Consider the following 24,781-nt stretch of genomic DNA (forward strand, 5'->3'; position numbering starts at 1 on the left):
CGTTTGGCGCCTACATAATCGCGTGTGTTTTCCACAATCAATCTCTATGTTATAAATAATAATATTGTATATGATTTTGTTCTGTTTTTCAATTTCTTTTTTGCGTATACATAATATAATATAAAACAATATCATTATAATAATATTATTATTATATAGACGGCTTGAACAGATAACGCGGTGTTATTCTTTGTTTTTTTATTTGGTCGAATTACAGCGCTATGCGAAGAGTTTGGTCAAACGGAGGATACGTCTATAAAGTTAATTTATATATTATACACTCGTCTACTTCTATAAAATGTACATTGAGTGTATTTGATTTTAAAAAGCTCTATGATAATCATAGGTATTATTTACATTATATTTGTGCAGCCGTACCGCGATTTTTTTCTGCTCCCCTTCCCACACCAGTGTTTGGAATTTCGTCGTCGGGAAGTAGAAATTATGAGGAGTCATTCATTGATTAATTGATTAATTAATCATTCAAACGTGATAAAACTCCACAGGTAAATCGAACGTATTCCATTTCTGTACCTTTGTATATTATATTATATTATATACATAATACATTTGTGTTACCCCTTTAGGATACTTTTATTTTTTCCAATATGTCGAAACTTCTATAATTCTTTATAGCTACAGGTGACAGGTCGTCTAGACTCTGTAGAGAAATATTTTCACTGAAGTGTACAATTTCGCAATCGTAAACGTTGATGCGGTATTGTAATTTGTTTCCTAAACAAATCGATTATCGTCAAATTACATACAGGTATATATACTCAGATGCGTCTGCCGTATATAATTAAATTTTTGTACGATAAAATTATTTTGGATAGGTTTGCGATTTAAACCATTAAACTACATAATAATATTGTACGATCGACGCTACGGAGTTTCAGTAATATTATATATATACCTATATATATATAATAATATAACTTAAAGACTTGTGGTAAAGCCGTTATTTTTTTTCTTTAGTTGTTTAATGAAATCGTATTATTAAAGTCGAAGAAAAAAATGGATGTCACGTATAATCCTAATTGTTTTAACGAGCTGTATTAATGATCTTTTTTACTCGACTAACCTAGGCCTTGATCACAGTTCGATTACATCGAACGGTAAATCGATGACAGTATTATACACTATTATCCATGATATTGCTACAGGGTCTAATACTTGTAATATATATACATAGCGATATGCTGATATGACAATATGTCTATAATACTGATTATGGATAATCGACAATATGATATTAAGTGCTAATAAAAATATAAGCTTATATGCGAAAATGCTATTACCTCTATAGTAATATTATTATTTACCTATAACCTATATGTTAACAATATCATATAGCCGCGATTGTGCTCTTTGTCACATGAGGCAACGATGATTGCATATCAATTAAACTTCAATAGACTCGTTTGTGTTGTGCAGTGTCTGTGTATAAATCACTATATATATATATATATGGGCTTACATATCAGTCATAATAATATCGCGATAATGTTAATAAATATTTTTTTTTATAGTAAATGTCTTCTATGCTTACATATTATATTGTATGTGTAAAAAAAAGTTAGTGTAAGAAAAAAAATGATGACGTTGACTGTTGAATAAAGAAAATTGTGTTAAAAATATTGTATCATAAATTCGTTTAAAAAATGAAATCTGATCAAATGCAAATGAAGGCTATTAGCTCTTAAAATTTTAAACCATTCATACAGGTAATATAAAATATAAATAGATTAGTCAATTTAGCAAAAAGTTCTAATAAAAAACATTGTAAAAAGTAATATAGTTGGTATAATATACTTTATTACTTTATAGATATACTCAATAGTCTATGAAATTAAAATTAAATCAATTAAATCAATTATTTTTCTTCTATTATGATTAACGGATATTAAAAAATTTAATACACCAAATTTGTCCTAGACTTTTTTTTGCTACTCGATTCTCTTACACCTTTCATAAAGCCAATTTTGCTTAATCCACAAGAATATTTAATTTTTAAATATTTGGATACTTATGGACGAATTCCATAATAAATAATGTTAGTTAGGTATGACAGATTTACTTCACAAAAGTATGGGCTACCAGCATTTTACATTGTAACACTTAACTAGTTTTATCGAATTATAAAAAAAGTAAAATACAAAGTACAACTTAACCATAATGAATATTTTAGTACCTTTTTTCCGTAAATCATATTAGGTCTATGAAGTGTACAACATATATGATATATGTATCATTTATAAACACTATATAAAAAAACAATGGATCAAAATATTTATTTTTTAATTTCAAACCATGATTAAAGCTTAAAAAATCCGGCGATAGTTAAAAATATGTATGATATATATATATATACATATATAATTATAGCTTTTCGCTTTTCGCTTTTCCCCCTTTATAATCACAGTAACTTTTAATAATGCGTGTGGTTGTTTATTATATATTTTTTTATTTTGGCAAGTTTTTAATATTATTTAATAAAGTCGTGTTTTTCTGGATGCTACAGCAATAACGATGAGATTTATTTTTTCTAATTAAAATTTATAACGCATTCACGGGTATATTATAAATTATAATATTATTTATCGATTAGTAAAAGGTAAAAGGGGATAAACGATAATTAAGGGTTAAATGGCAAGGGTAGTAAATGGGATGGCCGACAGCTTAAGCTTCTGTACCCCTACACACATCAAGTATTCCTCTGACCATTGTCCATTATTAAGAATGAAAAGTATTTAATTTTTAATTTTGGGGACAAGCAACGTACACACATTTTGATTTTACTTTCCTAAAAAGGTATAGAGAACTACTGCTTGGTACCTTTTGCCTTTTAACAGTCAATTTTCTATATGGTGGTGATAGCGTCATACAAATTTGTAATCTATTTGGTAAGACAGACAATATATTATATAAATGTGTGTTTATAATATATACCGAATAAACGGCTATAAATTTATAACGATAATTTAATAAAATGTTAAACCGGTTTTATACGAATAATGCGGTAAATACTTGCAGTGTAAGTATATAGTATACAGCTAAAAGTATTCGTAGTATTTTTGCCGTCGCCTCAATGGCGATCGGCAGAATGCAGTTTTTGTTTCATCCGATGACAATAATCTTGTTGTCGTTCCAGGGGAAAAGACTCAGAATGGAGGTTTTTTTCGTTTCATTATTATTATTTTTTTTCTTCATTCGAGTAGGTCGAGAAATGAAAATTATTGCGTCCTTATTATTTAACACACATCTAAGAATAGTTGTGCGTTTGAGCAATAGCAGCGGCAGAGTATAAAAAATATTTTAAAAAAAATGCCGTCTCGTCTGGAAGCTAATCGCCAGCTCGTTTCTATACGAGAACCGTGTGAACCCATAAATTTCACGTTGGCCGACAAATGTAATCCCATTGTTGTTTTGACCAGTTGAATATGTGAATTTGTTAAAAAAAAAATTCAGTGCTATATTATTAATATCAACGATATCGTTTATAGAGCCGCCAACAGTGTTTATTTTACATGAATCGTACAGTTCTTTAATAATTGTACATATCACAAGCGATTTTTTAATAACCCGTGACGACAGTGATAATAGATAAAATTATATTTTACCAAATAAAAATGTTGAATAGTCGTAATACCTGACCTTTCTACATTTGAGTAGGTAGTTGCTTTGTTAGAAAACCAGAGAAAACATTGTTATTATTATTAAACATTAATTGTTAAGTAAATAATTTTTGAAGAAGAAAAAATTACGGTTTAATAAATACAAAATAAACCCTTTGTGTTCAAAGACACAAGAATAACGCACAAAAAAAAAAAATCGTTATATAGAATAATGTTCTTTGTACAATTATTTTAATTTCTTTATAATTTTCGTGTCAGTTAAATCTTTTCTTTTTTTCATTCTACTACTTATAATATAATAAAGTAGTTTTCGTCTAAAAGCCGATTACTTAGTATAATATTATATTTTTAAGGTATTAGGTTTTCTTATAAAGAGTATGGCGGGTAGCTTATTTTACACAGCACAAATATAACATAGCAATAATAATAATACGATTTTCATTTTTCTATAGTTCAATTTTGATATTTCGAGAATCGAGAGCAACATTTTGTTTTTATTAAGTTGCTGCACAGTGCCTCAGTAAAGATATTTCCACGGTTAAACTGTGGTCAAAAAAAAACTATTATATAATACACAGGGTCTATTTTTTTTTTGCATAACCATTTATCGTGTACCTGCACATTTTTTTAGTAAATCTATATTAAAAATTACACATAGCAATAGGTGTATGTAAAATAAATAAATTATAATATTCCTTATCATAATTTTCTGAAACTTATTACTTTACTTATTTATACCTGTTTAACTTAAATACTAAGACATTTAATTACAAAAGGTGGAATTCACGAATATTAATATAACAAACAGACCTTTTTAATTTTTTATGAAGGAGCACTTCATAAAAAACGAGCAGTTGGACTTCATGATGTATACAATATACATAATATGTACCTATTTTAGTTTGGTTTTTTTTAGATAAAACTCGTGCGTTTTAGTTTTTTGATTATTTTTCTCTTCTCTTTGTTTTTATTTGTCATAAAACTTTCGTGTTCTACTTTTATTCACGTTTTTGTTTTATTTTTCATTTTTTTTTTTTTTTTTTTTTTTTATGTTTTCGTTTGGCCTCATCTCAGCCCGTTCGTAGCATCCAGCTAAATCGTCACGCGTTTACCAACGGCGTAATACAAGTACAAAAAGGGTTATATGTACATGAGCCAGCTTCTCAGATGTACCCGTTGTCGGAGGAAGATAGCATGACGTCCCCAGGTATGTTTTGAAATAGAAAAAAAGAATATAGTCTTAGGAGATATAATATTTAGGAACTTGGTTTATACACGCGTTCTCATAACATGTATAATAATAATACATATTTATATATAATATTTTGTGCAGACAGCACATGATTGGACACGTTGTAAGGTCAACACATTCGACTTCTTACGTCCAATGACCTCGTCCGCATCATCATCATCATCATCATTATCATCATTGATATTATTGTTACGAATATGACACAGGCTCGTTTTGCCGTGTAAAATATCGCATACGCGTATTATACGTTATGCAGTCAAATATTATGTCGTGCGTGTGACAATTCTCGTTATTTTCGGTTCGACGACGCAACAATATATTTATATATCTAATCCATATTATCTTAGAGGTATACATTTTGTGATTAGTTATATGTACGTATCTGCGCGGTGTCTTATTGCAATTTTTGCACATTACATAATAATATATAATATATATTATACATTATAATAAGCGCAGTGGAATAATTGTGTTGGTGATTGTATTTTTAACGCGATATGCATCATATTTTAACTTTGATTATTGTATTATATGAGGGACCGCCCCTATGTGTAAAGGTATAATGATTGCACTTACATCCATTCTTTTAGTTTGCATACAACCGCAAAATAGTCAAGTTTAAAATACATAATGATGTACATACTTTGGATCATGGGCCAGACTGCATTCTGCTGCGAACATAAAAACAGTATATACACGTATATCACACAATATTATAATATTGTGTATTTTAATGTTTACGCAAAACGCCAAATAAAAAAGATTAAATACGGTTTAAGATTTATCGAATCCCGCGATGATTCATTGCCCAACCTCCGTATTTGCATATTACACATAAAATACAATTGTAAATTGTTAAATATAATATATTATATTGTACTTATAGTTGGGTATGAACATTATATGTGTAGATACACTATTCGTATGCCGGCACGATGTTTGAATTTTTATTTGCTCTTAAAATTAAAAGTTATTTTTCAAATTTCAAACAATTTCGGATACATACGCATAACACCAACACAAATTTATTATTTTTTTTTTTTAGAAAATAATGTTTAATGAAAAAAACTACTGTTATGTTATAAATATTATCGCGATATATTATTATATTCGTCGTAGGTACAACAAACGAATTCAACTTTTGAATATTCGTTTTTTTATTTGTCTCTGAGCGGAGCAATGAATGTATTTTATTTTGAAGTATGTATGCACATAGCACATACCTTTCTGTAATAAACATTTTCGTACAGTACAAGTACCTATATATTAATAATAAAATACAAAATTATTATTATAATATTCATCATTGGTTCATTTCACTTTTTGTCGAGAACGCGTTGTTTTCATCAAGTAATAATTATTTTATAGCGTTTACTGCGTGCACATTAACGTCGTTACTATATTATGATGAGTATTTAAAATATTAATATTAATAATATACATTATGCCTAAACAGAAAATTTTTTCCGTCGAAATGCGGTCGAATATAATTTTTAAAGACATCACATTTAATATGTTATACATCAACGGGGTGCAGGGTTATATGCGTTTGTCCATGATGCTCTGTAAGGATGAAAACGTGTTATTAATTTTAAATCGAAAAAAACGATTATCGCATCACGGCGGGATAAAATTTTGTGACTAAAAATAATTTTTTTTCTTCATCGCACAAAAATGGAACGTTCACCGTAGTCGTAGCCGATCTGCTGTGCCTTTTAGATTACAACTATATGATATTATTTTTATTATTATATAGTAACCGTGTACATCAGTTAACAATGATCACCCATGTATTTCTTAAATACACGTACCTCCTATGTGGCTATGTACAATATAATGTTATATTATTTATATTATTTTCGCTCTTTTAACAAACGGCGGCCGTCTATAAACACGTACGTGGTCTCGGTTCGGAGGAGCCCCGTCGAACCCGTCATCGTAAGGTTATGAGTTTATAATATATTACACGTATATAATATGATGACGATGGGGCCATGGCACGGCTGGTAGAGGTGCAGGTGCGCACGATGAATCACACCGTATAGAGTCGCCCAGAATTGTATAGGTTATGATTGCGCTTGCAGCACGCACACTCATTTATACACAGAAAGACGTATTTCTTGGAACGGGCCGGGCGTGTTCAATGGGGGACCTTATAATATACTATAACGATACGATAAATGTATAATGCACACATGCATAGACAAACACACATCTCGACACGTTGTTGTCCATTGATATCGGCTTAGCGCCGTCCCTAATTTTATATTAAAAAGGTCTTCGGCACACGGAGAAACGAAAATCGTCTCGAAATCCGAATTTACACTTTATGCAATAAAATAATACCTACAGTATTGTATTCTGCCCATAATCGTTTTCCGTTTCGGCGTGCTCGATAATGCACCGCCACGGGCAACGCTGTGCAGGTCACTATATTATTATTATTATTTATGATAGATTATTATTCTATTCGCGAGAGCAAAATAAGCAGACCCATAAATAATATTTAAGAAACACCTATAATAGGTATAGGTGAGTGGGTAGATGATGATGGTGCGTCTGGTATAGATTAGGTCAGTAAATTGTAACAAAAAATGAGTTCAACATAACCAATATCGTTGTCGTCGAGGACTTCAGATGTGGTGAAACAACGATTCGTTTTGATCACGACATAATAGGTATTATTGGTCAAACGAAAAGAAACATAATATTATACAAGAACGTTTACATTTTTATGCACTGGATAATAAAATATAATGTACAGCGATATAAAAATATTACTTATTCGTGGTTGTGCAGTTCGAAATCTGTATAAAGAATAGTAACTAACTACTCTGAACCATATTGTTTTGGGCAATCGTCGAGTTTTCTGACTATACGTGTAATCGTTACGAGTTAGTTTCTTGTTGGAAATTTGTAGTAATACTTACCAAATTGTCTAAACATATATAGTGAATCATGTAATATTTTCCACGAATTGACCTTTTTTTTTCTAGTTCTTGTTTCATAATTTGAACAGATACTTATTTTTAAGGGGGGTGTCATATCTCTCTGACAACTCCCTGCGTACGCCACTGTGTTCATATTTTTTGAATAGATAATAATATTTGATGTGAACAAATGTATTCAAATTATTGCGGATTGAATAATACGGTCACTGCAGTAGAAGTCTGATTATTGTTTCGCGGAACGCGTCCTTCCTCCGTGTTAAGGGATTTGAAAGGTAACGTAATATAATACAACGTGAAACGCGATCGAATCCTGGTAAATACATTACATCTATTGATCTGTTATACATATATAAACGATGAGAGACGTGCGCCACACGCTTCATTAACCGTATTCGTCATTTCCTGGAAAACGGTAACAAACAACCACCAACCCCGCACCAACAAGTCGATTTCGGTCCAATTTCAGGCATTTTAAAATATACATTATTATCGGAACGTCCTGTACTGCGTATTGCGGTTGTAGCGGAGTGTATAGTGATGTAAATAATAGTGTATTACACATATATAGGTCTGTGTACGGCGTGTGTAGTGTGGTTAACATTTTCGGTGATACGCCGCTGCCACGCCTCGGTGTCCGTCCGATGAATGGATGGAGACGTTTTTACGACCGTGTAAACAAGAGACCGTTTTTCATGCCGTCCATTTGTCGCGCAGTTCTCGGGCAGGTAGGCATACGAAATGACGTGTCAAAACGGATCTCGTATACGACGTGTACTATAACGATCACGATGATGACAATATAATAATAATAATAATAATAATTATAATAATAAAAATAGTTATTATTACCATTCCACTATAGTATGGTTCGTCTGACCAAGGGACGAACCGACGTGGCTGTGGCAACGACTGCGACCGGTACATGTGGCAACGTCGCGAGTTACAAGTTACCTGAAAAAAAAAACACCGCCGATCCATTGTGGACGCCAAACCGGTTTTCGTTCCGGACGACACCTGTACACCGCCTACATTTCGTATTTTACACACACACATACTCGTACTCGTACACACACTCACGCGTGCGACAACAAAACGTAAATTAAAATATATACGTATAGTATCCTTTTGCTTTCTCACGATCTCGGGACAACACACACGACGGTGAAGAGTTGACGACAGTCCGTACGAATACAGTCTCTACGAGTTCGGTACCTGCGGGGTTGTTAACATGCAGTATAATGTCGAGTGCGTCGTTGTGTGATTTTTATTACTCGTTGTCGTTGATCGATCGAAAAATCACGTCGAGGAAATCATAACTAATGTGATAAACGGTCGCGATTAGAGTTATAGCGAGTGAGTTCGGCTATGCCGATGTCGTCAAGAAAGCTCGCGGATTTGTTTAAATTATTTTCCGGTAACATTTCCGCCATTCTCGATTTCTGAACGTTTTTTCCGTGCTCACCTCGCGAAGACGTAGGCGATACGTGCCTTGTTCAATCGTCGACTATATATGCGTGTCGATGTATCGAGACTATATAGGAAGAGAATATATTATTAATATCGTTATATTGTTGTTATTATTATTATTATAATCAATATAATCACTTTAGTCCGTCTCATCGTTGGCGGTTGTCTCTAGCTAGGGCACTACGGGGAATGAATAATAAGCATACAATATTATTATCATCCCGAGAGAATAGTGGACAAACTGGTTTGACGAACAGCATCGTCAGCGGCACTGTAGCTTGTTTATCATTGTTGCCCGACGCATATATCGCGCACGCGCATGTGCGTGTGTGTTCAGACCAGAGGGACGTTATCGAGAGGAAGCAATATTATTATTATTGTTATCATTTTGTTTTTTTTAGCATTTCTAGGATTGGATATCTTGTTTAAGCGTCTTTGCAGCTGGTCGGTTAAAAATACTGAAGGTTTCGCCGCATACGACCGTATTCAAATCTACGATCACCTTCCGTCGCCCCGCGCTTATTATATATATATATATATATATATATATACAATAATAATAATATGAACGAAAGAAAGAATAGACGTACTGCATACAGAATGAATGGCTATTGTGTGTGTGTATATGTATACAAATCATGTAAATGTGCTATTGCCAACGAAGTTAGGTTAATGTATGAGGCGTGGTTGTATTTAAACGTTGTATATACAGAGTGATTCATGACTGCTATTAAGTTTAAGATAATATATGTGTAGTACTTGTAATAAAAAAAATCTTTGCAAGATAAATACTAAAATATTGTTGACAACATTAAATAGATCCATAGTTATAATATGATATTATGAGTTACTTATTTATAAGTATTAATATATATATATTATACAGATCAAAAGTCAATACCATTTAAATTTAGATAGAAAATAGGTGAATTGGTGAAACTTACTATCACCCCGTTAATTATATGATATTAATAATTTATATCGTATTATTTTACTTTATTGCATTTTAATTATTAAAATGCAATACAGTAAAATAAATATAATATATGTGGGTTAATAAGTAGCAAATCATCACGTATAGTGTATTAAACTACATTGCATCGTTAAGTTTTTCTTTCTATTGCGCACGACGTGCTACTTGGACGTATTTCAGTAAACCACTTTATTGCAGATAAAATAGCATAAAATATATATTATATAATAATTATTAGAATATATAATTTTGATTTTAATGTAAACTGTAGGAATTACAGCCAGAGTCTATAAATTCGTCTTAAAACGCGTTCGCTCGTGAATGTTTTGTATTTATATTTTATATAAATTAATAATTATCTTATTATATACCTATGGTCACACTTGATATACTTGTAGATACTGCGGTGTTTTCGACTTTGGCGGGGGCTTTATTTCTCAGTCTAATAATATGATACGATTAACGTGTGTCGTATTACAACAGTATATAGAATAAATAATAATAGACGCGCTTGTAAAAAGATTACGAAATTAAGAATTTAATTCTCGACAACACGATGAACAGTAATTTCACTTCCGAATGCGATGGCAAAATGTCATTGTATATTGTTCCGGAAATTAAACTCAATAATACATATACATACATACAAACATATATATATTATGTATCTCGAGTATTTTCTCTTCGAGTACACATATACATAATATTATAATATTATGTTGAACTTGTTGCGAACGTCGTTTTATGTGTTTGTTTATTAAAACTGTGCCAGCGGTGGTCGGATTGCAGCGACACCGTACGTATAACGGTCTGCGAAGAGGAAGGCGGCCCGCACGAATTCAAGAGACCGTGTAGTAGCTTTGGCTGGTTCTCCGCGGGGCGTAACCGTATATATGTATATTATATTGTAATATATATGTATACAACACACATTATGTAAATTTTACGCATTATATTCCGAAGCCGTGTCTTCGGCGCACGCACTGGTTTTGATAAATTCGAATTGAGGCAGAGCGGAGCGGTAGTAACAGCTATAGGCATATATTATAATATAGTGGTGTTGTAATCGTATGCAAATCGGAATGCCAATTTAGGTATTAATAGCGATTATTATGTAGGTCGCACTAATCGAGAGGGACTTGAGACCCGTGAGTGATTATAATATGTAGACGTTTCTTATTTTTATATAGGTACCTGCAGCTCACACTTTCAGCATCTTCCACACGTGGTGAGATATACTACGGTTAAAAGCTTCCGTCGGCCGCCATCTTATTCTTCGTCGTATACATAATACATTATCATTATTATCATATTGTTACTGTGTTGTTGTTGTTATTTTAGGTCCTTGTTTAAAATGTACGTATACGTACTCTGATGGCGAAAGGTGGTGGTGGTCCATAAGTAGGCATTACACATAATTTTAAGATGCATATAATAATATTAATTTCAACTCGCGTACAATTATGTATATAATATTATATACTTTATAGGTAGTATTACGTTTCTAACCAGTTCCCATTTCCTCTTCGACCCAAACCCTGGTTTCGACAATTTATTTTGATGATTATCGAGGGAACAACCAGTTCACGTATACGGTACTTACCCTTTATAATTTCAGATGTTTATCGCCTATACTATCCTTAACGACGATTTTTTGTTGGAAGGAAAATGCTTCGACCCTTAAATAGTATTATGATATTAATTTGAACCACGTTCGTTATATTTTTAATATTCTTATTTATCAAATTTGAAATAATGTGTCGATCTGTTGAAATTCGATTTTTATTTTTATTATTAACGCGTCATTTTACTAATATAATATATACAAGTGTATATTTTTAGTTAATAAAAATTATGATATTCGCATAACAAATGCAAATCACAATAATATTGTAATGATAATGATTATGTTACTGAAATATACAACAGCTCACACACACACACACGCACATATATATATATAGTATTCAGTTTGATCACTTTGGTATATTGTAAATTTAATATTTGTATTTGTTTTTTACTCAAAACGTTAATATTTTTCTCGTATGATTAATAAATCTTGGACGATTTGTGTTTCATATACATACAAAACATTTTTTCAGCTTCTTGTTTCGTTAATGTAAGCTTTTTCTCGAGTGCCAAAAACAATGATTGTAATATTTTTGGTCTTCCCCTAGCCTCTTGATATGTTTAAATGTTTTAATGTGTGCGTGTGTAATACATTGTGGGTCTGCTGCTCCGTCTTCCCGCTGGTCAAGTTAATTATACGATTTGGCACACGTTCTCCTCGTTGTTGGCTCCGATCCTCCCGGAGTGACGACTTTTTGCCGAAACTATTTTCATTCGCCGCCCTCGCCGTTCATTCATGGCGTCATCACGTATAGTCTCATCGTTTTTTCCCTCGGTCATTTTTGGCTGAAACATTATAATATGTGTAATTTTTAAATTTTTATTATTATTTCGTTCGTGGTTTTTATATTTTTCATTCAAGGCAAAGTACGCACGACACGCCTACTCTTGTATCCGAACGACTTTTATTTTTATACTATTATAATATCAGGCGTTAACATAAGATTTTGTATTCCGTATAATAGTTATTACTTATTATATAAGTACTGTAGCGTACGCTCGAAATATGATAACAATTTAAAAAATTAAAACAAATATTTACGCGCATGCGGCAATCATCTAACATTATTATTTATAATATTAAACATACATTTATCATTTATCAATATCCGTTCGCGATATATTGTTCGTTTATATAGCTCTCGATTATATAGTGCGTCAATTATAAATCATGTTTTTGCGTGCGTGTATATAATATAGATGTACGAAATCGAGCTATACCCTTGTTATTATTCTATGAATCGTAATTGTAATTTTCCAGTAATAATATGTATCTGTATATACCTGTAATATAATATTATTAATCAATACAATTTGTTCTGGTGTGTCTTGAAATAATTATTGCAATGCACGTACGTACACATTTTAGTTATAAACACGATTTAGAAGTGTTACAATTTCAAAGTTTTATAATAGGTAGTAAAAGTTTAAAATTTACATCCAAGCTATCTTCAATAAATTTTAAAATTATATTTAAACTTTATTGAATAAATTTTATAAACATTATCACTCCTATCTACCTTGATATTTTGTTTAAGGTTTGAAATATATTTTGCTCTATATGGTTTCGATATTTTATTTTCAATAAAAAGGTGTATACCTATACTAATTATTAGGTTTTTAAATTTCTAATGAAAAACAATATGGGAAAATAGCTGATTAATTTGTAAAGCCTAATTCTATTATTGACCGTCGATCTGTTGATTTTAATATTATGCATATACAGTATATACATTATACACAGTTATTAATAATAAAAGGTATAATAAATAATAAATATGTACATATTTGTTGTAGTAGGTGAGTCGTTCTAGTACTCCCGTAAATCTTTTTAGATGACTCGCTCGTTTAATAATTTGTTATTGTGTTCTATGTTCATATTTCTTTGTAATATTAACCCCATATACGACACGACCTTATCAATACGAAATTATTTTTATTATGTACCTAAGTAATATGTTGTATATGAGTATTTCGTACATTATATGTATTTACTTAATATATTTTATAATTTTTATTTATTTATTATATGCGGTATACGGTATACCGTGATTTTGGGTTAACAATTTAAGTGTTCTATTAGAAAAAGTTGCCTGGGTATGCACATATAATAATGAGTAGGTCGATATAATATTATATATTATTATTTATTTATGTTTTTTAACGTTAGAACAGTAGGCATAAAGATAATCATTATCTTCATCATAATCGTCATCCATTTAATATTGCTCATACGAGTACGACGGTTGACGCTAGCCGCTCGTCACGAATTTGTTTTGAATTAATTTAATTAAATTTAGCGCGTTTAATAAATTATATAATACTATCATCGTTTCAGACCGACCTCAAAACACGATCTCCTCGCTGGTTTTCGAAACTCGTGTCTAAATACGATATAATAATTAAATAATATTATATAGTATATATTATATACAGAGTGATTTATCTGAAATCATACTTAAAATTTAATGTTTATAATGGTTATACACAAATATAAAATAGATGTAATATTAATTACACAACTTCCAATTTTTAAAAATTATAAAATACCTATTGCTAGATAATTAATTTTAATACCCTAGACCTTGTTATCATGGTACTATCAGTACACAAAAATTATTTAATTAACTCATAAATCTTTCATTTGAATTTCGATTTGGATGCATTACCTTTTTTATACTTTGCTAAAGGTGTTAGAGAAAATTTAGAAAAATTTAGTTAGTGCCATACTGACATAAATGGTATAAAAATGTATACGTTTTTAAAAGCCTAGTTTTTATAAGTATACCTATTTAAAATTTTTAAAAATTATAATTTCAATGATTTTAATGTTAAATAAAATAACGGTAGCGAGCATGCATGATGAATCGCCCTGTATATCATATTTTATTACTATACCCGTTCCTTAAAACTCACACTCGTTTTAAAACTTATTGTCATAATTTCCTTAGGACATTTACGCGTTTCTGTTTATTCGGATTAGTAATAACATCTGCAGGTCGTTAAGGCACACCATATATAGCCGCCTGTTTTATATATTAACGTGTGTTCAATTAAATGGAAATTATCATTAGCACAATTGGTCAGTATAGGTACATAATGTACTAGAGTCTAGAGTACCTAAATTTCCTGAATATAATATGTACAGCCATTTATGCATAGGTAGGTTGCGTACGTGTCGTGCAGTGTGTTTGTCGAAAATCTCTTTTCTTCTCATCGTCTGTACTCTGTAGTTTTCTAGACGCGCGGACAATGGGTGGATAGGTGCGCCCACAAAAAAAAAAGGGTTCGCCTCCCTTAGAGAATATAATAATAATAATAATAATATAAATATAATGACAATAGTGGTTTTTTTTTGTTTGTTTGCCCCGATGTCGTCGTCGTTGTAGGCGTTGGACCTCGCGTGGGCCGCGACTACGGTGACGGACAAAAGAAAACAAAGTTAAATCGTTTGCTATGTATATAAATATAAAATATAAAATAGTAAGTGTGTATATAATATTTTAACCCGTCTCCTCCGGTGCGCGCGCTGTACACTATATTCAAAGTTGCCGCATTTATATAACCGCAGCACGTGCAAATGGGACGCCAGCCAAGTTTTGATCGAGTATTATTTTTAAACCGTTTGCGCTCGCGTCGGTTGGTTTCTCGTTGGGAGGCTGTGTAAGATCCACATGAAATTTCCAACGTACATCGTATTAATATCATACTATGTAATAATATATAGACAATATAGTAATGCAAAATGACTGTGCACCAAGTCGTCATTCTATGTACAGTTATTTTATCATTATTATCAATGAGGAATAATTCATAGTCTAATTCGCAAAGTATATAATATATACTTGGGTATATTTGTTTCGATTCAAAGTGTTCTTAGAATCCTATACGATCACACTTAGTCTTCAAATTTTAAAACAGTGTAATCTGTAATCACCATAATAAAATATGTATCAATATTGAGTAGTTTTATTTACTTTGTTGGTTCCATGTTATTTTTTATATATATTTTATCTTTTTTTAAATATTTTGATACATTTTTTTTGGTTATAATAAGAAGTTTACACAGTTAAACCTAAGTTTTATACATAGGTTACAATAAGTAACGAAAAAAAATATAATTGTATGTATATAATATAAATTATACATAATATTAAATTTATCGGCTATCTTATAGTATTTTAATTATTTTTATTTTTCATAAGTAACTCTTTGTATAATTCTTATTGCAATTAAAATCATTATATATTTTTTGTGTTATGGTTTTATTTTTAAGCCCCGTTCGATAAAAATATAAATTTTTTCAAAATGATAAAACTGTGCTCATAAAAATCTTTATACTTTTTTGAATAAAAGTAGTGTAGGTACTTGTATTTTTTTCATTAAATAAAGTATTACTTTATTTATTTTTTATATTTTGTTATTGGAAAAAATGTATTTTAGTAAAATATATTTATCAATTTCAAATTTTTAATTTTATTATTACTGAGTATTGGTGTATAAAATCAAATGAAAATAATGATATCTTAAAAGAACAGATCTTGTAATTTAACTTAATAAAGGTAAATAATTTAAATGAATGAAAATAATTTTAAATTTACAGATTGCTGTATTCTTATAAGATAATGATAATTCATTTTAATATAATATGCATTGTTAACAATATTGCATAGTTATAACTTAAAGTTTCTGAAATACAACATGATGCCATTCCACGAATTAACTTTTAGTTATAAAATAATTAAATTTGATATTGGTGTTTTCATTATTTGAAAACATACTTCTACGAATTGAACTCGATTTTAGTCTGGAGTTTATCGAAACTCGCGTTTATGTTTTATATTTAATTTTACATCGTGCATAATTCTCTAAAAATAAAAATAAAATATAGTATATCTGTTCCTCTTCCGGGAATTATCTTCTGTTATTATTTTATGATCTAATGGATTTATTTTATGCTTTAAAAATACATTTTACCATTTTTTAGCGGTTAAATAAAATGTATTGTTCCTGTATTTTTTCAATACGTTTTATGTTTAAAATGTAAAAATCTTTTTAGGTATATTTAATATAATATTATTAATATGAAGAAGTGAGCTCTGTTTTATTCAATTCACTTGAATCGGACAGCGACTTTTTGCAAATTAATTTTAATACAACAACTATATTTGTGTATCATATTATTATGTTAATAACAATTATTGCATAATTGTTATAAGTAATAGGTATGTAGTCAGACAGTCAGCGGTATTCTTTGTGACAAATAATAAATAGTATATAGAACATAAGTGTTAGTATTATGTTATAGAATGCGTAATTTAATATTTTAAAATATGTAGTTTAATACATAAATATCATTATCCGAGTGTTATATTGGGTACTGCATAAATTATTGAAAAAAAATTAAAATACCAAGTAGTGCAAATATTGATAAACAAAGTGTATTCCGATTTATTATTTGACGTCAGTGAAATTTTTTTTTTACATAAATAAATACCAGCTAAGTTGTAGTTTAAATTTGAAGGTTATACGTCATTGAATAATAATTTAATGTAATAGTTAAAAAAGCAAAAATTATAATAAAATAGCATCACCTTAAAGGAAAGAACGCATGTACATTTTTTACCAATAATAATATATTCCATTACACAAAACCACAACAAATTTATCCACGGCCGCTGCGGCTCGGCTCACTAAAATATTTTGTATACGACATATTTATATGTGAATATAATAATACGATTGGCTGTTATAAATTTCTTCTATGTGTACATAATTTGAGTATATATATTATCAAGTTAGCCCACCAAGCATGTTCATTCTCTTCTATCCGTTAACAATGCAGTAATTTAATTTTGATTTTGGTACTAGTATACCTAAGCATCATATTTTCAATTATTTAATTATTATAAAAATATTCATGCATTTAAATTAACATTTAACGATTAGTTTTAGCGTTATCTTTGTGTATTAAAAAGAATAGGTCCATGATTATATATGATAATATTTAATAATAATAATTACTAATTAATAATTAATATAAATTATAATAAATTATAATCTATTAACATTTTATGATTTACAATAATTGTCTGAGTATTTTCAAAATATATTAAAATTTGATATTTTTGTTGACTCATTTTTAAGATATACTATTCTTAATATAATACAAATTTTGATCAAAAACTATTCGTTTAAAATTTGATTTCGATACATAAAAAATATTAGTATATGTTGGCATTCGTGCAATATGTGATCTACTGCACTAATAAACATTAAGTATAATTAACTTGTGAATTATGATTTACCATATAATATTATATTTTACTAACTATATATTTATTTTTTTATTTTATAAAGTGTTCCTGACAGAATCATCTATCTTATTGATAATATTAATTAACATTTTAGCAGTTTAACAATTGATAATGCATAATTATACAAAATCTAGACTTATAAAAATAATTTTATTGTACATTATAGACACGAAGTATATTAAATAATATATGACTTAACCAAGTCGTTAATGTAAAATGTTTACGCAGGTAAATTTGACGCAAACAGGCTGTCAAAATAAAGATACCTTTCTTATTTTGGCGCAAATGGGCTGTATCCTATACGATATATATTTTCGAAACAAATAATATACCTACTCACTATGACTATACGTTCGGCGTTGCAGCCTGAGGTAGGTTAGGAGGCGCAACCCCCGCCGACCCGGTATGACGACGAGACAGAATTATGAACGGCGGGGATGGCGTGCTTTACGAAAGGCGTGTGACGACAGCGTCGGATTGGGGGTGGTAAATCCGTCAGAATAAACCACTCACGCACACGCCAATGCGCGCGTATATTAAACGTAGGTATAATATTATTATATAAAAACTGTATTGCGTTAATTAACAGGAGTTTTTGTACGCCGGCGGCGGTCCCTGCGCCCGGAAACAATAACCCGTGTAAATTATGGATTATTCGTATACCTACCCTTCGTCCGCACCCCTCGGCCGTGTATATACCTTTGGAGCGCCCGCGTGTGTGTGTTCGCTCGCGTGTCATTAAACCCCTTTGGAAACTGGCGAATTCCGCGAACCCAAATGCCCATAAATTCCACGGACCGGCGTCGACGGCGGTGGTGCGGTGGCGGCCGTTATGTACACGAGCGTTGCGATATTCAATTCATAACACACCCGTACCCGTACACACGATATCCTTCTCCACCACACCACCACCGCTCATCACTATCGTGTACTTAACCGTTATTGGGCTGTGTGTGTAGTTTATAACGTGATAATAATAATAATAATTATTATTATTATTAGTTATTACCATAGCCGCCGCCGTTCACATTGTTGCTAATAACACGGACGTACTCGTGTGTGTGCGCGTACGGTATAGGGTAGGCGATCGGCGTTGGGTGTATACTGTATAATAGTGCCGTCATCGAAAAGTCTCCTCCTATCACGCCGTGGCTTTAACTGCTTTGCAGCCTCCGCGCTGCGTCGTCGTCGTGTTTTTGTCTCTTCTCTTATTATCATATATATATATATATATGAATATACAGGGGTCTCGACGACCGCCAATTCGCCCCGCTTATGTTATCGTTATTATAAACACATTGTGTTAAATTTGTGGGGATAGGTCCGTGCTGCCGATGTTTGTCTTCTCGTATAATATAATATATAATCATATAATATATTGTGTTAAACGTATACGTACGACAAAATATTAATTATTATCATATTACATAATTGCGTGCCATTTCGATAATTCCAACGTCGGACCGTCCCTCCTGATGTGTTATATTAAATTGTATAGTGCTATTTGTGATATCTCGTCCCTCATTGCTTTGTTGATGGACTGAGGGCAAAAAGTTCGATCGGAGGTGGTTATCGTCGAAAATTGGGGTTTGACCGATCGCCATCGTCATCATCGAGTTTAGGCAACGTGCGTGCGAGAAAAAAACAAATCTCCGTAAAACTATATAATATTGCGTTTAATGGTTTTCTGACTACCAGTGGCGTGTGCAATGTGGTAGCAATGAGAAATTACATTTATAATATTATATACTTAATGTAGTGTATGCACTGGAATTGCGGTACACTAAAGAAGTGGTAGGGTGAATGGCGTCAGCAGTGCAGTACTGCAGTCTACGTTATAGTATTATAATGGTTGTAATAATAATAATAATAATAACAAGTACTTACTACTTATGTATACGTATATAAATATATAAAATATAACCGATGTGGTGGTCGCGGTAATGTACGTTGTACAGTTGCAGTGCTCTCTACGAGGACCTTGAAAACGCGTAGCGTGTAAGTGAAAGCAAAACGGGGCCAACGCCGACCTTGGATCTTTCTAGTCTACTTACGAAACTATCCCCGGTGTGTAATAATAATAATATGATACATTTGCGGCAGTGTATACGTGTATACAAACGAAAACCGATAGCCGTAATTTTAGTGTATTTTCGTATTATTATTGTAATATTTTTGAGTTTGCCATTTGGCGTGAACTAATAAAAAGCTAACTGATCGTGCCCTCGCGATTAAAATAATAGTATATCGCTCCACTGATTTCTCACACGATAGGTATTATAATATACTTAACGCATAATATCATAGTCGTAGTACGGGGACAGCATGCATGCGTATATAGATCAGTGGCAAGACGTTACAACATTTTTTTTCCTATATTATGTTTTATTCAAGCGACAGCAGTATGCCGATGAAGAAAATAATAATATAATAGCAACATATGAGTAATAATACATTGTAATTTGATGGTGGCGCCTGGGCGTGGACTATGACAACGACGACAAATTTAATAATAATAATAAGTGCGATAATAATTATACGTAGGTTATAGATAGACTTGAAACTCTTAAAATGCACTAAAAATATTTATGTTTGTTTGAATTTTATTACAGTAAATTTTGTTTTAAATTCTTTATCTTTAAATTTTATAATATTCCAAATGGGCTATCCCAATAAAAAACTTAAATACTAAAATTGTCTCAAGCATTTAGGCGTAATTGTGGGAGTAGCTGGAGTGTTCTTAGCAATTCTATAGTTTTGGAATTAACATCTTCAAAATGTATTCAATTTGTATGCAAATAAAATGGCAAATACTTGATATTAATATTATAATTTATAATATGACGTTACAAATACAGTACAAACTACAATACTATTAAGTGGTGGCATGGGCATATTGTTTGGTCCTCGATCCTTAGGACTATACAATTAAAAAATGGGCGGCTTTAGCAGCCTCCAGTTATTTTATTAGAATTACGTGCACTCTGTCCAAAAGTCTGTGTATATTCGTGATTTCTGCAAGCAAAACATTTTTTTTCCATATCTACTCGTTGGCTGCTTATCGGGGCCTCATTTGCGTTTAGCGTATGTATGGCATACCTAAGCATCACGTCTTGTTGTTCATTACTATTTATTATTATCTCTTTGCGCGCCGCACGAAAATAATATAATGATATCGTAACGTACCTAAATATTATTATTATTAGCGTTGATGTAACCACTGACTTTACCTATTCACCAATACCATGCGTATCCGACCGTACGTGGCGAGATATAACGCGGGCGTATGCGTGTTTTTTGAGGGTTTCCCTCTGATTCAGTCTACGTTCCTATGTCCCCCAGTTTTTTCTCTAATCTTTATGGTGTATTTCCCAAAGTACGTCATGTGACTCAACAATAATTCCCAGCCACTATCAATATTTGATAACGTTGCATATAAAGCACGCGCTCGCGCCTAATCCGTTATATATTTACATTTCATCGCCGCCGACGACGCATTCTCTGAAGTTTAAACGCTATATTTGTTTACTTAGTTTTATTTTTGGGGTGTAAATGACTTTTGACTACGACTTGCGCACAATTTACCTATTTGAAGACAGTATAAGAAAAGAAACTATCATAATTCATATTATTTCATACACATATTGCACATTACAATTGAATGTATATATTATATTATCGTACGATCTTGCGAATTGTTGTTGAGTGAAATATTAGAATTTAAAAGTCTACGATCGTAGTAGGTATATATGCTTAAATTAGTTAAATTATATATATTAGGCATTTTAAAAGTAATTTATTTATCTTTATGATGTCGGAGCTGTAGTTAAATAAACTGACGAATCAAATTTTTCATATTATTATTATGAAAAACGATTTTTGTTTATTAATTTATTGTCTTATTTCATCGGCATTTAAAAATAATGTTATATATGGTATAGTATATTGTTTTGTTCATTTAGGTTCGATTTGGTAGACGAATATAGCAATGTAAAGCGATCGTTGCTGGTATTTTAGAAAAAAAAAATACAACTGTGAACAAAGAATTTTGTTCACAAACATTTAAACAGTCATTATTATTGAAACTACAGAAAAAATTACTCTGCAGGAATTATATTATCCGTTTGAAGTGTAATATTATATATTATGTTATTTTCATTTTCATAAATTGTCAGGGCTGCATAACAACTATAATATTGTAGTAAGCGAATCCGTCATCAATAATTAGCCTGTTCTTCCTATTTTATGATGATCATTAAACAAAATCGTGTAAACGTTTTACGATAGTACCTATACCTATATATGTATATTAGTAAACATTAAACAATTATTATTAGCTCCTTGAAGCCGTTAAGCGTACAATCGAACTTTCTTTTAATTACTACGGTCGTATGAACAATTAATAATAATTAATGTAAGTTTCTACTGATAAAATTGTATTAAATTATTATTGATTTATGCTTAGTTCTCCTTCTTTAATCAATGATAAATTCGTATTGTTCACGAAAATATTGTTTTTTTTTTTAATCGTTTTACATCACGTTCGAGCCATAAAGCTATATGTATTAACTTTATCTTCGTTATTAGCTGTATGCCGATTTAATTTTACTTATTTTAAATTTCTTCATCATACACAATATGTTACAAATTATTACATTTTTGTTTACGTCACACAAGAACAGAACAAATAATATTAATGCTGTAATATCATTTATACTGTGATTCATCAAATGTGTCACCCTCATTTTCCTTTTAATCATATTATATTTATTCAAATTTTAAATTTATACTAGAAAGCAATATTTTCACATGAAAATAATTTTTTTTTTCTATTAATTGTTAAGCAAATGATTTTAATGCTAACTAATCTAAATCTAAATTTGAATGAGTATAGTATAATTAAACTTTATTTATCAAGAATAATATAATAGCATAATTTACAGTAATATTATTTTATAGACTTATAATATGTACTTATCTATGATAAGTTCTGTTAATTATATAATTAATTATTGTTATGAATTAACATTTTATAGTGTAGGAATAAATATTACAAATCTATTTTATATATTTAATGTAAAATTCATCTGTATTTTGCGTTATAAATACAGTAGAAAAAAAGGGTAGTTCTCATTAAAAAAATAAGTTTGTATATTTAGAAACTACAAAAACCAGAATTTCTAAAAATGCATTATTTAAGGATAAATAAATAACGATAAACACTGAGCACACTAGTGGCAGAAAACACTGTATAGTTTCAGAATAGTACGTTATATTGTAATTAAATCATAGATTCATAGCATATTATTGCATATTAATTATAAGAATTTACTTGAGAAACTGAAACTCAGTGGCGTTTTTAGGGAGGAAGTTTATGGAGATATAACTCCACCCTGACCCCCCTAGATATTTTTATATGATTATATTTTTGTTTTTTTTCATTTATCAGTTAATCAGTAGGTTATAAAATCCTGAGACGTTTAGCATCGACAATTTTAGTCATATCTCTCTTCCTTTAAATAAATCCTAAATGCATCACTGATGAAACTATATGAGGTCGTATAATAAAATAATTACTTGCCAGTTGTGTAGTACTACAGCAAAACTCGCAGACTGCGTATATTTTTGCAAATTACAAGTATTTAATAGAAATCATTGTTTTGACACGGATCGTTAATTAGTTATCTGTACGGTGTATTCAAATGTTTAGACAAGATAAAGTACCTATACCGAAACATCACTTCGATAATGACGATTTTTAACCGGTAATAAATGAATTAACAAATAACAATATGGTATTGCGTGAACTGCAGCGGTATATGACTGTACATTGAATCGAATCGCTGCCGCTGTCCGTTTTTAAGGGATTTTCAGATTCGTTTCAAGTTTGCAGTATGCGGCTATTGTATAGGACAGAAATGGACAATTATAGCAGCCTGCAGGCCGTATCCGACTTGCATACCATTTTTAAGCTTTATTATAATATTTATAAAGCCGACACGATTATTATAAAACTTAGATATGAATTCTCATCTAGTATTGAATTATAAATGCCAATTGTATATTTTATTGGCTTTTTTTTTTTGCTTTCTGTGTTTTCTGTCCCGCTAGATTTTCAACTTAAAAAAATTGACCCGCGAGATCTAGTAGCATTGATGAATTGCCCATCCCTGGTATAGGACAACGAACTAAGTGAATTTTTGCGAAAGTACCAATTAAAATATATCGTCCACCTATGATATGGTATAGGTGATTATATAAACGTTAATATCACTAAAACCAAAATATATTAAAAATATACCAGAAACATTTAAGTATGGAAAAAGCTGTTTAGTGTAAACATTTTAGTAAATCGTTTGCTATATACCTCTGCAAAAATTTTCTTATTATTTTATGTATTTATTTTACCATGGAGCTTTTCCCCCTGCTCGCTTTATGCATCAATCCTCTAGGTCTCAATGGTTGCACCTTTGCATCATGAAATTTAAAATATTTAAAAATTAAATATGTAAAAGATAAAATACAGAAAAAATTTTTAATGATAGTTTTTTAAA

General features: G+C 30.6%; 1 protein-coding gene across 5 annotated transcripts in view; it reads left to right on the plus strand.

The window, feature by feature from the left end:
* LOC113559730 (transcriptional enhancer factor TEF-1) overlaps positions 1-24,781 on the plus strand; it is a 76,127-nt gene that overhangs the window by 29,486 nt on the left and 21,860 nt on the right. For 3 of the 5 annotated variants that reach the window (XM_026965474.1, XM_026965480.1, XM_026965500.1), the window contains exon 3: positions 4,713-4,845. The exons of the other annotated variants lie outside the window; for them this stretch is intronic. In XM_026965474.1, coding sequence (XP_026821275.1) covers positions 4,806-4,845 — 40 coding nt within the window. In that variant the 5' untranslated portion in view covers positions 4,713-4,805. The remainder of the gene's footprint in view (positions 1-4,712; positions 4,846-24,781) is intronic. 5 annotated transcript variants of the gene reach the window in all.

This window comes from Rhopalosiphum maidis, chromosome 1 (genome assembly GCF_003676215.2).
Source record: "Rhopalosiphum maidis isolate BTI-1 chromosome 1, ASM367621v3, whole genome shotgun sequence".
Lineage (NCBI taxonomy): Eukaryota > Metazoa > Arthropoda > Insecta > Hemiptera > Aphididae > Rhopalosiphum > Rhopalosiphum maidis.